This window comes from Crinia signifera, chromosome 9, assembly GCF_055691185.1.
Source record: "Crinia signifera chromosome 9, ASM5569118v1, whole genome shotgun sequence".
In the NCBI taxonomy this organism is placed as follows: Eukaryota; Metazoa; Chordata; class Amphibia; order Anura; family Myobatrachidae; genus Crinia; species Crinia signifera.
In genome coordinates this window covers 139,103,446-139,122,136 of record NC_139225.1, presented here as the reverse complement: position 1 = coordinate 139,122,136, position 18,691 = coordinate 139,103,446, and the positions used below count along the sequence as shown (strand labels likewise).

The window sequence follows — 18,691 nt, the reverse complement described above, 5'->3', positions numbered from 1 at the left end:
CCAATAACTATGTCTATGTATATAATAGATTATGCTATTTTCTATGTGGGTATACAACCAGGAATAGATCCTACTGCTGATAATTAATCCCGTGGGCACCCGAAATATTACATACGTGTACATGCATCATTAGTGTGATTACAAGTGTCACAGTATTATATAACTTGATAAATATTTTGGTGGTTAAAGAATAATAATTCTAAATTTTTAGAATTTCCTTTTATAATCTTTCAACATACCGATGCTGCTGTTATATAGGCACCGGGAGTTATGCTTTAATGGAATTCCATACAGAAGTCAGTCATATTTATATGGGTCAGTACGGATGGTGTAATGGTTAGCATTACTGCCTCACAGCACTGAGGTCATGGGTTCTATTCCCACCATGGCCCTAACTGTGCCGAGTTTGTATATTCTCCCCTGTAAGCTCCACGGGCTCAGGCTAAAGCGCTGTGGAATATGAGTGGACTATATAAATATTCATGTTTAAAAAAAGTGTACATAATAAAATACAAAACTATAGCATAAATACAACAAATAGCACTTTAAGAGGGTTCTTATCAAAGCTTGGTGATAGAATAAATTGTTAAAGATAAAGTACCAACTGTCCTCCTGCTCATCCAGTCATCAGTAGTCGCCACCCACCTACACAGCACAGTGAGTTATTTCTTGGGGCTGGTAGTCACTTTCGCTTTTTTGCTGCTCTCTTCCCTCCCTCCGATTGCTCCAAACTCCCATCCACCGCTCTGGCCCCTAACGGCTCCAAACCCTCCCATCAATGGCCCCCCTCCACCCACCTTTAAAAGGTTCCCCTCACAGGTCCACCCCCCTCTGTGGCACCCATGACCCCCCTCTTCTTCAATCCCATTCCCCTCAGAGCTCCAAACCCCCCCGCCCTACTTGGCACCCATGAGCCCCCTCCTAATCAGTCATGTTCCCCTCACAGCTCCAACCCCCAGCACCATCCAAGACTCCCTCGTTCTCCTCAAGCAGGTTTCCCTCACAGTCCCAAACACCTCCCCTTAATGGCACCCATGACCCCCCTTCTCCACAAACATGTTCCACTCACATCTTTAACCCCGCAGCATCATCCAAGACCCCCCTTATTGTCAAGCAAGTTCTCCTCACATATCCAATCCCCCTCCCTTAGCACCATACAAGATCCCCTCATTTTCCTTAAGCAGAATCCCCTCACAGCCCCACCCCCCCCTCCGTGGCACCCAAAGCCACCTCAATAAAGTACACTAGACAGCTCCAGCCCTCACCCTCCAGCACCATACAAGACTCAAGCAGGATCCATATACAGCTCCAATCCCTCCCCTCAGTGGCATCCACGTCCCCCCTTCTCCACAAACATGTTCCACTCACAGCTACAACCCCGCATCATCCATCCTTATCTTTAAGTAGGTTCCCCTGCCAGCTCCAATCCCCCCCCCCACCACCATGGGACCCTTGACCCCCCCTTTTCTATTGTTAAATAAGTTCTCCTTACAGCTCCAAACCCCTTCTCATCCACAGCATCCCTGACCCCACTTCCTTCCCCACATATTTTCCCCACTCTTGCTCACTCCCCCACAATCCACAACCCCCTACCCCACAGAGCATCTGCTAACTTGCTCTCCACTCACAGTTTTAAACCCCTCTGCCATATCCTCCCATGGCACCACTGCCCCCTGTAACTGCCACCCCTGAACCTTCTTACTGTATCCTCATAAGTGACATCCCTGCACTTTCCAGCTCTACAGCCTGTAAATACACCCTTCACCCCTGTTCCTTCCACCCATGTACACTGTAATTGCCCTTCTGCAGTTACCTCTCTGCTATCTATCTTGTCCCATGCACTCTGTAAATATCCTCCTCCACTCTGTATCTCCAATGCACCACCTACAACTGCCTTTTACCCAATAACTGTCTCCTATGCACACTGTATCTGCGGCCACCTACAACTGCCTCCTGCTCCTGGAAACAGCTTCTCCCTGTAACTTTATCTCTGCCAGGGGTGGATTTAAAGGGGGCAAATAGGGAGATTGCCACATGTACACATAGAACCTTTCCCTCAAAAACCTCTCTTACCAATCCTGTGGGACCACGGTGCCGGGAGTGTAGTATTCCTCTGCGGACGTGGCAACAGCCACATATTCCTCCACGGGGTCCAGATAGCCTCTATCTGTCCCACAGAAAAGGAAAAAAGAATTTGAGCGCTGATTGTCTTATTCTGCACTGCAGCAGCTATAATGGGGGATTACCAGACCCCTTTCAAATATGCATGACAGAAAAAGAAAAACAATGGAGCAGCGCTTTGCAAAATAGTATACAATTTATTAAAATATAAAATATAAGAAAATTTATACAATTAATCATTAAGTGGTCACTGTGACAAACAAGACAAACACACATGTAACAATGCTCTGTTTGAAAATTTGTTATTAATAGTCATTTATCCTGTTAGTCCATACACCGGTTAGTAAGACTTTCAATACTTCCCAATTGTTAGAAATAAATGTCCCCCACTCATGTGCACATGTTATTGGAATATGGATCACTCTTATTGAGAGTTTGTTTTGAAAAGTGGGGATCAGGCTCTTGGTACCTGAGAGTTTGCTCCGACCCGATTTAATAGCAGTTCTCTGCGGTCATATCTGAGTGCTGTACTCTCATCAGGTTTGTTTCCAGTCGCCACCAGCTGTCCCCGTAGCCTCTCTCTGTCCCAGTGGTCAATCTCTTTGTCCCTGTCACTCTCTCGGTCATCACTCTGTTTTTGTCGTCACTCTCTATGTCCCTGTTGTCACTCTCTCTGTCCTGCTGTCATTCTCCCTGTCCCGCTTTCTGTCCCTACTGTCACTCTCCCTGTCCCTGCTGTCCCTGTCTCCATCCCTGCTGTCCTTCTCTCTGTCCCTCTGTCCTTGATGTCACCTCCGCCGTCGTGGAGTCTGTCTTATGTTTCTCGATCACAATCTGGTACGGTGGCGCAAGCGAGAATGACAAACTAAAACTGCAGAGGGTAGTCAAGACTGCGGAAAGGATCATAGGGACCGACCTCCCCCCGATAAGGGATCTGTTCTTATCCAGGGTAAGGAAACTTGCTGAGAAGATCGCAAACGACAAGCTGCATCCTGGTCACAACCTGTTCGACATCCTACCATCCAGAAGACGGTTCAGGTCCATCCCCGTCAAAACGTCCAGATCAGCAAGAAGCTTCTTTCCATTAGCCGTCCATCACATGAACAATCCAATCAAAGCGAATGCAATCCCAATATCAACAGCCAAACAACGTTTCCCTACTTGGCGACCTGACCACCATAGTCGTAGCTAGAAATTAAATGCTTGTAATGTCTTTATGTAATATATGTAATGTCTCCCTCCCCCCCTTTTCATCCCTGCTTGATGCTGCACTGTAATCCACAAAAAATTCCTAGTGTGCGCAAGCACACATGGCCAATAAAGTTGATTCTATTCTATTCTATTCTGTCCCGACCACAGCCTCATCTGCATCGCTGCTGTCTAACAGCCTGTTCCTCACCATAGCTGCCAGCCACAGCCTCCTCCTCTGCACCTCCACACCACTGCCTACCACCACCTCCTCCACCCAGCGACTGCCACTGACCACAGCCTCCTCCTCAACGCCGTTGCTGCCGACCACCTCCTCCGCACCGCCGCTGATCACAGCCTAACCTTTGCTATGTGGCTGGCTGCGAGGCATGCTGGCAGGGATCCGTGACAGATCCCTCACACATCCCTGCAGTAAGAAGCCTATAGGCTTCTATAGGGAATCACCGAAGATAACGGGGTTTTACCGCATTTCTGTTTTAGAGCTTCCCACCAACTGTCCTTATCCCTACTGTCACTGTCCTTATCCTTATTGTCATTCTTTCTGTCCCTATCTCCCTGCTAGCAATCTCTCTGTCCCTGAATCAGGTGCTGCCAGGCTTCCGGGCTCCACTGGCTGCACGTGTTGGCAATAATTAGGCAGACCATGCTCCATCCTCTCTCAGTATAAGATGCTGGCAATAGTTCCAGGAGTGGAGCCCGGCAGCTGACGCTTCCCGATTCATTGAACAAAGAGCTCCACGAATGTACTAAACCACCCTCTCCATCTCCCAGCATAGAGATAGCTAAAGTGACACTGGCACATATGGGTTATTGGAACTCTACTTATTAATATATAAATGCTGCATTAATTGAGACTTGTTTCATTTGGACATATCGTATATACAGTATGTACAATTACTAACGGGGAAGAAAATGCTACAATTATTTAAAGATTGTTTCTATTCAATTTAAGTCCGCAGGGACGTGAATATTACAAACTAGGTTAATCTAGCTCATCCATTAATATTAGGAACAATTATAACTAAAGGAGTTATTGTAACTAAACAAATTAAAATACATGTATTTTTTTACCACTGGTTGTGAGAAATGATTTGCATACATAATAATAATATATAGAAAAGACAAAATATAATGGTCTATTATTTATATAGTAATTAATGTTGTCCATACCAGTGTTCTATGGTAAAATTAGTGCAGTGTTACTCAATTAATAATGTTAATTTGTCTCATACTCATGGCATAATGTGAATTTTTACTAATTCCGTGGGATGTTTTTATTATTATTATTATTATTATTATTATTATTTTTAATGGTGATAGAGATATTAGTAGGGGGTGTGGCTCTGGGTGGGGAAAAGAGAATGAGTTCAGTTTTGTCCATATTGAGCTTCAGAGAGCGCTCAGACATCCAGGAGAAGATAGCGGAGAGGCAGTTGGAGACTTGAGAGAGAACAGTGGGGGACAGATCAGGAGAGGAGAGGTAGATTTGTGTGTCATCCACATAGAGGTGGTATTGGAGGCCAAAGGAGTTAATGAGTGCACCCAGAGAAGAGGTGTCATGGGAGAACAGAAGGGGGCCAACGATTGAACCCTGAGGGACACCGACAGTAATGATGTAAGATAGTGAGGTGTTGCCAGAGGCAGAGACTGCGTCATTCCATGTGGCCCAGTGACGTGCAGTGAGGTCGTTGGTCGGTGAGGCACTAGCAGCAGCATGACTTGGCATCAAGGGTGCCATAGCAGCCACATCCCCTACACCTGTGGTAGTTATGCCACTGCGCTCAACATATAATGCCCTTTTACAAATGCCCTTTTACAAATAATGCCCCACATAATGCCTCTTACATATGCCTCACATTATTAAATGCTATTTTACACAGAATGCCCCTTACACATAACCCCTGGCCCCCACAACTTTTCTCCCTTCCCTGAACAGCACAATAACCAGTGGGATCAGTCACAGCTCCAGCGGGGCTGACACATTCACTCTGCTGTGATCTGCGCAACCAGCAAGCATTTGTTCTTCAGCCCCCTTGCCCACATCGGAACCCCCCCCTCCCCCTGTCCGCTCCCTGGCTCTTACTCACCGTCACAAGAATCCATCTTCCAGACATAAGGCACCCGGTATTTGCATCCCCCTCAGCTGCTGGCCTGCTGCAATACCGTCACCAGATTTGTCCCATCTCAGACTCTGGGCATGGCTCCTAGGATGGTTCTCCGGCTGGATGTTCCCTGCGGCCCCCGTGCTTGGTGCACACAGCAGAGGTGCCCACAGGTTTGGGAGCTGCCTATCGCGGGCATGCGGGAAGGTGGCTGGGGTGCGGAGTTCCGTCGCGTGGGGAAGGGGAGGTTTCCGAGGACCCATCATGTGCCCGCCAGGGGAGGGGGAGACGTGCATGCAGCCGCCGGGTAAGGAAGGAGGTAGGGGGTATGGAGGTTTCATATTGCGCACGCCAGGAGAGGGGGGAAGTGTGGGTGTCCAAAAGAGCAGTCGCCGGGGGGAGAGGGGGGTGCGGAGGTCCGTGCACCCGCGGGGTGGGGAAGGAGGCGTATGGGTGTGGAAGGGAGAGTTGTGAAGGACTCTGCCTGGTGCAGCTGGATGGCTTCTACTGCGCTGACCAATCGCAGCGGCCTCTCTGACAGGGGCTTGCTTTCACAGCATGTCCCTGTCACTGAGGCACCGCTATAGGTGCCGCTTCTAGAGGTTTTTTAGATGGGATTTTACAGCCTAGTGCTTTGCCCTGCCCCCTGGCCACCCCTCTTTCATGAACCTTAACATTAACAGCCAGAGGCACTGCTCTAGGTGCCTCTGAAACACTAAAGCAACAAATGATGGTGTAAAAATGAATAGATTAATATAAAGCATATACTTATGACACATAACGTGTCATAAGTATATTCTTTGTATTTCTTTTATTATGTTTATCACTAATGACAGGGGAGGCACTGCCTCCCCTGCCTCCCCTGACTGCACGTCCCTGATGTGGCATATGGTGAATGTTGGCTCATTACGTGTGGCATAATGTAAATTTTGACTCATCCTGAGTGGAATAATGTGAATTTTGGCTCATTCTGTGTGGCCTTATGGGTAAGTGGCACTAGTACTAGATTGCATAAGGTATCCTACTGCTGAGGTGCATAATGTGTATAAGTGGTATTTGGTGTGGTACAGATGGGGCAAGTCTCATCCTTGCTACCTATGGCGAGAGTTCCGCCAGCTGGCCATGGATGAGTGCAATACCAGTGATCATCCACCAGATGTCACTTTTGAAAACCTCATTGTGCATGTGTAAAATTTGTGCTGCAGCGCGTGCATGAAGCGCAGGATCTACAGTGAATAATTTATTGTCCCTGGCAAGCCTTAATCAGCGCCTCTCTCACACCGCTGGCACGAGCATGATCCCGTCTCTTTGAAGGAGAGGATCATGCTGATGCGGGCGGAGAGGCGCTGCATTTGTTTGACACGCAAGAGCGTCTCTGACGGACGCTCTTGCGACCCAGGTGCACAGACGCTCCAGTAATGAGACGCTTTTGCATCTGAGTTGTTATTACGGCAGGGTACTACAGTAAAGTACTTTACTACTATTGTGCTGTGTCCAGCAAGCTGTACTGTTCTATAGATAGTGTACACACTAATAAATAAAATTACATTGCATTGCGTACAGAATCATTACATTAAATTATACTGTACTGTATTGTACGGCTCATTGGTTTTGTTGAAAGGTGCTGGCCTTTGGCTAGTACAGTATTGTAGTTTTAACACACATAAAAAATTCCGGTTACCAATAAGGCTTTCCTGGCATCTAAATTTGCATGGGCGCTTGAGCGTCTGCACGGGTACTATACTGGTACTATACTGGAGCGGCACGGACGCTAATGCGTCTCATGGCCACATTTTGGTGTTATGACATTCACAGTAAGTTACTGATTCGTATAGGGATCATTTTACTTTCACACACAGTACTGTTACAGTCATGTACAGTATACAGTGGTACTGTAGATTTAGTCACCATGCAAAACGTGTAATAGACAGTAGAAATGGAAGCAACAAATTGTTATGGAAACAAGTTCTTTTATGTACTGTACTAGATGTCTTAAGTTTTATTAAAATATCATTGTCCAAAATATTCGAATAAAAGAAAAAAAAATTGACACCATATTCGAACACTGGTCTCCAGCATGAAGAGCCGCGCAGCTATCCACTACACTACACAACACAGTGATGTGTATGGTCTGTAGAGTGCTGATATAATCAGTGGCATACGCAGCCCTATTGGCAAACCTGAGTCGTGGCAGCGCCTGAGACGGCCCGCCCCTTCGTGGATTACCGCTGCAGGAGATGTTGTAGTGTAATGTCCTGTACTGTATTTCAGGTCAGTTCAACCCCCTCCACCCCTGGGGGGAGGGGAGGAGCCGGTTGACTTCAGCTGCATACACATTACTCCCTGGAAGAAACAATAGTGCAATGGTACTGTAGCCAAATCAAGTCCTCTTACTCTACAGTACCAACACTTCATGAACACCTACAGAAGCTGGGGCACAGGTGTACTCGTTACTGACTGACACATTATAAAAGATCCACAGGTGGAGCTAATTACCTCACTTACAGTATGATTCTGTGAGGAGACCTGTAAAACATTAACTGTTTTATTTGTCTAGTTTTGTTAAAACTGTTACATTTCATGGTCTAGTTTTATTAAATTTCACTCTACAAAATATTCGAATATAAGAAATTTTTTTTTTACACCGTAATCAAACATGGGTCTCCAGCATGAAGAGCCGCGCAGCTATCCACTGCACTACGCAACACAGTGATGTGTATGGTCTGTAGAGTGCTGATATAATCAGTGTGTCACGGATGAAGATTCAGATGGAATCGTGTGATGCACAGGGACTGGAGACGAGGCAGTAGCAGTAGGGTTAAAACGAGCGGGTTTAATGAATGATGTCATAAAGGGACTCAAATACTTCTTTGAGATAAAGGCAGGCAAAATAATAATAATGAGTAGCAATGATAAAGAATGTCCAGATAACAATGATGAGGAATATCCAGAGTACAATGATGAGGCATGTCCAGATAACATTGATGAGGAATATCCAGAGTACAATGATGAGGAATGTCCAGATAAAGAAGTGAAAGGATGGCAACAACAATGGATCCGGAGACTGGAAGAATATGAGGAATGGCTGAGACCTAAGGATGACGGATTCTTGGAAGATCCAGGAGCGGGACCGGAGTTAGGAATCCAGGAGGTAGCACCCAAGAGTACCAGGGAGAAGCTGGCGACCAGCGTGACTGGAATGAGCGATGGGGTCAAATAGCCAATAGCAAGCTGACGGGCACAGCGGGAATAGCAAGGACACTATGAGTCAGGAGCCTTCCAGGAAGTGCACGGCACAGAAGACTCTTTGCACTGACACTGAGCTACCTAGGCAGATCCCCTTTATGCAAAGAGGGCGGCTGCCATTGGCTGTTACAGTAAAACAGGGGAGAATACCTGACCTGGCCCAATCCCCTGTTTGCCCTCAAGCAAGATGGCGGAGCTGGCCTCCCGGCATCTATAGCCTAGAGCAGGACCATGCTGCAGATTCCCATGCTGCCTTCCAACACTGCCGGACCTCTGCCTGCCGCCTCACCTGACATTGAGGCCGACACACGCCAGCCGGCGGCGGACACGGGCGGGTGAGTACAGTACCCGCCGTGTACCACCGCGGCGGCGTGTGACACACGCATACGCAGCCCTATTGGCGAAACCAATAATGAATTAGCGCTGTAATGTGATGTAATGTACTGTACTGTATTTCAGGTCCAGTCGACCCCCTCCACCCCTGCAAAGGGAGGAGGCGGTTGACTTCAGCTGCATACACATTATGCACAGTACCAACAGTTCAAAATATTCAGCATCGGCTACGTGAACGTGAAGGTAAATGTTTGTATAGGATCATGACACTACACAGCCCTTTTGCGCACTCCGATGTTCACGAGCGACTCATTGGCACGAGCATCTCATTTCCTACGAGCGTCTCAACACGCACGAGCGTCTCATACTGTAAGCGCACTCCGTATGGCGAATGGCGGGATTCCATTGGCACATTACAGTATACCACTCCGACTCTAGCTTGATGGAGCATTAGCCACCCAGCTGTGGCGGATTGTATTGCATGGCGTGCACCCACGCCCCTTGGCAGACGCCGGCGCAAGAAAAATATCGGAGCGCCAGAACCTCCGCCATGGCGGCCTGGCGGCAAGGATGAGACCTGCCCCATATGTATACTACACTTAATGACACGCTCTTTTGAGTGGCCACACCCCCTTTGCGTGCATAAATACAGCCTTCACTTTTTCATACTCCCAATTCAAAATTTCCACATTGACCACTGCTTTGAGGAATTCCATTCCCAATTAATATGTCTAGACTCTACAGTATGTATTTAATAGATTATGCTATTTAATAGATCCTGGTGTTGGTAATTAATCCCATTGGCACCCTAATGAGTAAGTTTTACACACATGTACATGCATCATTAATTTGATTGCAAGTGTCACTGTGTTATATAACTTTCTAGCTATTTTGTTGAGCAAATAATAATAAAATTAACTTTCAGAACTTCCCTTTATTAATTTGGCAACATACTGGGTGATGCCACTGTTACATATGTGCTGTAAATTACCCTTCATGTAAAGCACAAAAACAAATACGTATAGTGTAATATAATAAACACAACATTAAAGATGTAACACTACACATTTATTACATTTAACATTTAACAACACTTTAATCATGGTGAGAAATACAATTGTGAGGCATAAAGTACCAACCAATACATTCATTTTTTCAAGCACTGCATGTAAACATAAGGTAGAAGCTGATTGGATTGAACTTTATCATTTACAATTTTATCTCTCTCTGAACTTTGATAAATATTCCCCATCGTGTCTAAAGGAAGATACAGATGGAGCACCTCTTGTCCAGCGCCAGCTCTCGCCAAATCCCCTCTGCTGGTGAGAGCTGACGGAGAGGTGCTCCATCCGACGTTGATGCTCGAGAGTCTTGCACGCACGTCTCCATCTCTCGGTGGCGGGGAGCAGAATCCCTGCCTGTCTCCTCTTCAGGGAGATGGGCAGGGTTAGGGGGGGGGGGGTGTGGGGGGCTGCGGGCACCAACTTGGGAGCAGCGGGGAAGCGGAGGAGGGCTCCAACGGAACGGGCCACACGAGTGTCTTGTGCGAGTGCGCCCCGTTCCGTCGGACGGAACTCTCAAATGAGAGGCACTCCATCTGTATAATGAAGTATTAACTCAAATAATGACAAGATATTTGATCCTAGCAGGGGTCTAATATAGTGTATTATTACTAATGTAGATCCAAAATGGATCAGAACCTTTAGAGTTGTCTTTTATTGGCTGCTTCAAATGGGATATCTCTAAATCGGTCAATCAGATGTATTAATAATAGAAAGGAGCAGTCTAGTGCATCAAGTTCTGGCTTGGGTCATCCACCAAGTTCTTGTGATTTCACACAGGAAATTACTGGAAATTAATGTTTTGATGTTAATAATACGGGATAACAAAAGGTCCAAATTATATGAATTGGGCATGTGGATTTAGAGTCAAAATATGCTTGACTTCAGTCCATCTTCAAGAGATTCATATTGCTGTAAAAACCTTTGGTTTGAGGAGCTGGTTTGTGGAGCTGGTTTGAGGAGCTGGTTTGAGGAGCTGGTTTGAGGAGCTGTCTACTGCTTTTTATACACCCCAGATAGAACCAGGAAAGGACTCAGGGAAAGAGTTACAGTTGGAATACAGTCTCCAGCATCGGCTATTGTCCGGATCAATACCCTGAGCACAGGTGACTAGTAACCACTGTGAAAAAACTACCCTTTATCCCGACCAGACCTTTTATGTTTTTTATTATACATTTTATGAATAAATGCTTTTCTACTTTTAAAGATACCTTTATACGACTGGAAAACCACGACTCACTGTGAGTACGGGTACGCCACCTATTGTACCATCATAAAAGATACCTTTATATGTGTTAATCTACATGTTCTTATGTAAGTAAGGTACGCATCCCTGAAATACGTACCTTATTATGAAGTAAGAAGCATCAGATATACACATGTTGTTTCTCCTTCTCATTTATGTTCCGTCCACATATACGGGAACCCTGAATTTCTGAGGACCCTGCAGTGACAGTAGAAGGCCTACACAACATCCAATCACTTATAGAAAGGAAGTATTTTTCCTAGTATTCTTTCTTTCTCTTCCATGTAAATATCGCGTGGTGTTCAAAAAAAGGGAGGCGCTAAGGCACTACCCCCATATCACATATCGGTCATTTCAAGTCTTAAAGGTTAGACTTTACAGGTTTACCTGAAAGCAGCCCCCCATTGTGGAGCACATGAGAAATACTCCATCCCACAAAATCCATATCTGCTTAAAGCCACCTAATGGTAGAGCCGTGAGCGCCTCTGACCAGTATTCTGTACAGCTCCCAGTTTAGCTGCAGGTTCTCTCTTTGGCTCTGTTGGTACCTACTGTGGCCCTCCTTGAGAGTTTTCCAGTGGCCTCCAAGCAAACAGTTACTCCCCCGGAATCAGGATTCCCCCGGAATATTTTAGCAATCCCAAGTTTGGGAACAATTGAATAAACTCCCAGGGGCTAAAGCTAAGACATGCAAAACATACTGCAATAACCAGCCCTTAGAGACCTGTTTTTCTTCTATACTGCGTCTTATCAACACTTTTTTGTCCAAAAAAAGGTCTTTAATTGGATAGCCGACAATGACCATCAGGCTAAAATTGTGATAATAATGTAGTCCTTTTTTCCAAGTAAAAAAGGATACCCCTTTAGTTAGGAAATAGAGCACTTAAATAAACTGGTTTAATTTTTTGGGATCACAGAATGAATGTGTAGAGAAATTAAGGGGGGGGGGGGGGGTGATGTTGCCTTAAGCTTATTTGTATATATGAAGTCAAAAACAACTATCACAGCAATAACAAGTTAAATATTCACAAGAAAGGATTTTCCATTTTCTTTTCTTAAAGACCAAAAGGTGCAGGAGAATAATGGAAAAAGAAACCAGTAATGAAATAATATGTATTTATTACAATAATTGCAATAAACCACCAATAAGACCACAATGGAACAAGTATAGTGTGACTCAGGTACATGTGTAGTCAGATGATAATCACTCTACTGCAAAAGTATCAGAACTAAGTATAACTGAATCTGGCTCAAGTACTTGAGTTTCGAAATTTGCAGCAACACAAATTAATTTAGAAAATTGAATTTAAAAGTGCCCAATTTCAGGATTCAAGCATCTTTTGTCTTCATATTCTGATGTACATTATTCTGGCATGTTACACTCGTGTGGATCATTTTGATAACTTACAAATAATTGAAAAAGATAATCCTTTAGAGTTGTTCTGTTCTGCAAGGGATACAGTTGAGACGAGAGAGCAAGTTTTGAGTAGAGTGAGGGACTAATGAGTCTGCCAACGTTAGTAGTATTGGTGGCAGTAGGGTAAACTTGATTCAAAGATGGCTATTCAGAGCAATTTAAAGATTAGACAGCTAAGGGAGACTCTGGAAGGGAGTTCCAATAGTAGGGAGTTGGCAGAAGTCTTGCAGGCAACAATGTTGTAATAGAGTAGTTATAGGAGAAAGGAATAGGTGGAAAATGTTAATTTGATTATGTCAGACAAGGAAAGACAGTGTAGGGATTTGGAAAGTGGTTCGGTGGAACTGGAGGATAGTTGAAACCAAAGATAGATTGGTGATATAATTATTAGCGAGTAAGTCGTTGTATTTATGCTTTCATGCACAGCCTCATGACAGTTAGGGGCTGATTGGCTGGTACTTTTTCCACTCTTTCCACTCTCTTTCCACTTTAAGAAAATAATGAGAAATTCTACATTAAAATGTTTTTGTTATATTCCCTATTCTCCGTCTGAGAGCTGTTGTAACGGATTTATTTTTTAAACTGTAAATGAGTGGATTGAGCATGGGGACGGCAGCAGTGTTAAACAGGGCAAAGAGTTTTATGGAGTCCAAACTCCTACTTTGGTTTGGTGACAGATACTGACTAGCAAGAGTTGTGTAGAGTAATATGACAACGGTGAGGTGTGAGGAACATGTGTAGAAGGCTTTACGTCGGCCAATAGCAGATGGGATATTCAGTATGGTGCTTACTATAAAAATATAGGAAATAAAGGTGAGCAGAAATGGGGTTAATACAAAAAGTAACAACCCTTCTGTAAAAATCAACATTTCTAATTTTGATGTATCATCACAAGTCATTTTTATCAGGGGAACAATGTCACAGAAGAAGTGGTTGATTTCAATGGATGAATAGCAAGTAAAGCTGCAGAGTATCGCAAAAGGAGGAATGTTCTGCAAAAAACCCAACAACCAGCAAGCGGAGGCCATCAGAGAACATGTTCTACCACTCATTACCATGTGATAATGTAACGGCTTACAGATGGCTACATAACGATCATAACTCATTGCTGTCAATATCAATAGCTCATGACCGGTTAACGAACCAAACAGGTACATCTGTATCATACAGGAAAGGTAAGATACGGTATTGTCATGAGTAATGAAACTCATAAGGAGCTTATGTAGACTTATAGTACAATATGACAGATCCACTATAGACAAATTTGCCAGGAAGAAGTACATAGGTGTGTGGAGATGATGGTCCAGACAGACCAGTAGAAGAATGGTCACATTACCACCAAGCGTGATGAGATAAATCAGCAGAACCATTAAGAAAATAGGACCCTGCAGCTCTGGGTCATCTGAGATCCCCTTTACGATGAAGAATTTTACATTGGTCTGGTTTGTGTACATTTGTTGACCTTGTTCTGAGACCTAAAAGAGAAACCAAAGGTACAAAATCAAAATACATTATTTGCAAAAATGTACTAAACTGTCCAGCTAGTAAAAAAAAGAAAAACATGCCTCCCAATAAACATGAAACAAATATTTTAAGTAAATTAAATTATAATGTATGATCAACTGCACAACGAAGGGTATATTTTTTTTGGTTTACAATTATGTTAGTCATTTCCAGAACACACTCTTGTTTGAAATCACAAATAAAACAATAACATACGAATTGTCTCCAGTTTTTATATATTATATATAATAATATCATTTGTGAGAATAGGCAATCCATCATCATGTTGATTTATTATTATTATTTACACTCATTGTAAGCTTGCAGTCAGGGCACTCTTACCTCTATAATGTCTGGTATTATCTAGTCTTGTTTTATTACTATTTAGTGTACAATTTTAATGTAGTTCCCAATTGTGAGTGTAGAAAATGCCAATATGTTTTTTGTATAATCTGTTTATTGAAATTTCGCTTGATAAAGAAACAACTAAATATGTAACAATGGCGATCTGGACGATCAGATTATCATACAGATGACATAACACAAAATAATCCAACCAATATTACCTACTAAAAGACACAAACAAAAAAGGAAAAAGGGGGGTTGGGAAAGACAGAGGAAGGTGGAAATAAGAATCAGTCTATACATTGACATGTATTCAATGCCGGTGCGAGCGGCCGGCGAGGGGGTTTAACTGCGAGGATCGCAGAAAACCAGTGATCCTCGCAGTTTAACCCCCGCGCCAGCCGCTCGCACTATGCAACGTTCCGAGGGGAATCCTCGCCGTCACAGAACTGCGAGGATTCCCCTAAACTGCGAGAGCCGCGGCTAGTGCAGCAAACTCGCTGTAATTAGCCTCGATTCTCGCAGCTTTTGGAGGCACATAAGCCAATTCTCCCTCGCTCAAAAAACGGAGCGAGGGGGAATTGGCGTATGAGGGGGGTCAGTTGAATACTGACAGGGTGAGCGGTGACTGCGAGCAAAAAGTCCTACTCGCAGTCACCGCTCACCCACGGCATTGAATATATGCCTGTGTATCACAGTAATGCATTTACAAACAGATATTGTGACACAAAATTAAAAAAACGTGAAAAAAATGTAAAGAAAAAAGCGATCTGAAAAATACTCATCTTACATTTGTCTGTGTAAAAAATACCCAGTTTTCTCAAAAAAATTAAAATATTTTGTTATGACCAGAATCTAATACTGTATGTTGATATACAAACTTCATTTTTGTGGAACCAAAAACGACCTTGTTCAATATCATAAATGGCAGATTTTCTATCAAAATTATAAGTGCTGAAGCATTTTCCTTTTAACCTCATTCAAAGATGAAGTTGATTTTGTTGTCCAATGAATAAAACATTTTTTTTTGGCTATAGCAGTGAATTCACATAGGGAATATATGGATACATTCTTTAAAAAATAAATTTTCAGCCCAATTAGAAAATGCAAAAACAAGCAAAACAGTTGGGAGAGAGTGAGAGGGAGAACTTAGGGCCTAATTCAGGTTGGCTCAGTAAGCTGCGAACAAAGCTAGGATGAAGAAGGGGTGGGCGGCTGACGTCATGTGACATCAGCCGGCCACTCACAGCAGGCATCACCCCCCACGCACCCATGGGAATGCCCAGCATTTTCACGGGGACACCCATAAAACGCTTGGCGTTCCCATGAACAATCCCCGTTTTTGCCCTCTTCCGCCCCCGGCCCTCCCTCCGAGCAGCGTTTGGCCCAGTGAATGAGTAATTCGCTAAAGCCGTTCTCTGTTGGGGTTTGCACAAGTGCAGAACTTTACATTCTGGGGATCAGTCTCTCCATGCATCTTTCTGTTTAAAGTGAACATTTATCAGAGAATAAGCCAAATAAAATCAAGGAATGTCCAAGCCGAAATACACAGAATGGAATGTTGGAGACCCCCCAATGGATTTAATCTTTGTGACAAACTCTTGTCTTCTTCCAGGCCTTTGGCTGTTGAGGACTGTGGTAAGGTCAGGCAGCCACAGATTCAAGACATTTAGGGTGACATTTAATAGGATGAGAGAATCAGAAGTTGAGAGATTTGGAAGAAATGAGAGAAATCAAACTGGTTTTGTAAATGGTTGCCGCTTTAAGAAAACTGAAGATTTCTTACCAAATCTCTCACTTTTTGAATCTCTCATCCTATTACATTTCCCCCCATGAACTTTCATATTAAGTACTGGAATTTTGTATCTATCTATCTATCTATCTATATATCTATCTATCTATCTATCTATCCAGTGGCGTAACTATTCATCCTGCGCCCCCCTGCCGAAAATGTTGGCAGCGCCCCCCGTAGGGTAAACAAACCCACTCACCCCCCCGCGTGGCCGTTACCTCCTCCAGCTCTCCCGGCTACTGCTGATAATGAGAAGTGACACTCGGAAAATGGCTGCCCCCCATACAGCAGACCATTTTTAATGTTGCTACAGGAGGCCACTGCCTCCTCTAGCATCCTCAAAAACTGTCTGCAGTATGGGGGCAGCCATTTTCCGAGCATCACTTATTAGCAGCAGTAGCCGGGAGAGCCGGGACCCGGCGCAAACAGAAGCACCGGCGGTAGGGGCAGAAGGCAGTGGTTTACAATAGCCCCGCAGCCCCCCCAGCTCCCACAGCTTCTCAGCACCTCCCCGCCACCATAGGGGCTGCCAGACTATAGTTACGCCACTGTATCTATCTATCTATCTATCTATCTATCTATCTATCTATCTATCTATCCTGTTTTTGCACTACGCTATACTTAAAAATGAAAAGTTAAAGACAAACAACATAATAGACAACAATATATAAGCAACCAAATTATAAAATAGTAAATGTTAACAAGTTCTAGATTATTTCTAATATATTTCTTTTGGAACACTAATCCCATCAGTGTTATAGTGGCAAGTTGCCCTTTAAACATATTTGGAAAATTATATACATTGAGAAACAATGGTGGTGATTCCCATTGGTTCAGTAAGCTGCGTACATTCACAGCTTACAGAACAAACGCACGCCCCCCCTTCCCAAGGCAAATGGATGTGTATGCTTAGACATCTATTCGCATGCGAGTATACAGGGGTAAAATGATTCAATGCCGACCATAGAAGGATTCTTCCTCTCTTTCGCAAATAAAAGTCAGTCTAGGCTGACTTATTAACGAGTGACTGGAAGTAGACGGGGTAGGCGGCTGACGTCGTGTGGCGTCATCCGCCCACCTCAAGCAGGCTTTGGCATGCCTGCATTCACATGGGGACGCACAGCATTTTTCTGGGCACACCCACATTTTCCTGGGAATGCCCAGGAAATGCTGTCCACACTGCTGTGTACGAACGCCTTGGCGACTGTAATACGGGCCGAAGGCGTTCGCACTGCGGGTATGCACATTCGTATTTTCACCAATACGCATGTACAGATTAAAATGATTCTTCACTGCATAATTAAGGTGTATGTTCGTTTTGATTCCTTAAATTAATTGATTACCGGTAATTATCATTTAAATCAATGTGTTAATTCATTTTTCTTCTTCAATAAACAAACATGTTTTTATTGATTTTTCTTCTTCAATAAATAACCATTACTCCCATAACCAATTGGATCATGTTTTCTCCCTTTTAGTCCTTAATTGCCAGATAGCTGAAACCACATGCTGTTCTATCTTACTATATCTGGAGTACAGTAAAGCAGTTTTGCCTGTATTATAAAACTCACTGAGTGAGTACATAAAAAACAAACAAAAATCCTGTCTTGTAAAGCTACATTTCCAACAACCTCCAAGATTTTATTGGTATCCGGATGACCAACAAACAATGTCTAAGTTGACACCGAAAGGTCCACAGGCACATCATCTATACTGACAAAAGGTCAGCACAAGCAAAGTCTACATGGGAAATTTTGACACATGAAAAAGTCAAAATTTGTTTTTTTTTTTATACTTTACCCTCCACGTGGATGGCGAGTACAGTATATATATATATATAAAAAAAAAAAAATCCCCAAAAATCATGTTGCATGATGAGTATAGCACGTGATGTGAGGGGACAATGGGGCAGATATATTAAGCCTGGCGAAGAGATAAACTGGAGATAAATTGAAAGGAGATAACGCACCAGCCAATCAACACCCAACGGTCATATTTTAAACACAGCTGATTGGCTGGTGCGTTATCTCCTTCTACTTTATCTCCAGTTTATCTTTTCTCCAGGCTTAATACATCTGCCTCATTGTACACTAATCTGGGGTCCATGTGTTCAGCTGTCGACTTTTTCCATGCCAACTTTAGCCATTATCGACATTTTGTCAATGTCAACCTTGTACATGTCAACTTCTGCTGTCTACCTAATGACGGTGGACCTAGACAGTGTCTATAAGCTGTTTTACACCCGATTTTATTTACTGTGATGCAAACACACAGGTTCTATTTACTTGTTTTCCTGGCTGATTGCTGAATAAAAGT

The 18,691-nt window shown here is 43.8% G+C and overlaps 1 protein-coding gene across 1 annotated transcript; it reads right to left on the bottom strand.

Moving 5' to 3' along the window:
* Nucleotides 1–13,250: 13,250 nt before the first annotated feature.
* LOC146036462 (olfactory receptor 6C74-like) lies at nucleotides 13,251–16,060 on the bottom strand. Its single transcript, XM_083160458.1, has 2 exons — nucleotides 16,034–16,060; nucleotides 13,251–14,210 (listed from the first exon to the last, which is right to left on the bottom strand). The coding sequence occupies exons 1-2, from the start codon at nucleotides 16,058–16,060 to the stop codon at nucleotides 13,251–13,253; spliced, it is 987 nt and encodes a 328-aa protein (XP_083016584.1).
* Nucleotides 16,061–18,691: the final 2,631 nt, after the last annotated feature.

What these genes read in the sequence shown, in the direction of transcription:
- LOC146036462 (XM_083160458.1), bottom strand. Translation starts at nt 16,060, where the DNA reads ATGCATGGAGAGACTGATCCCCAGAAT. An exon ending in GAGAGACTGATCCCCAGAAT is followed by an intron (nt 14,211 to 16,033) that starts GTAAAGTTCTGC and finishes TTTCTCTTTTAG; the next exon opens with GTCTCAGAACAAGGTCAACA.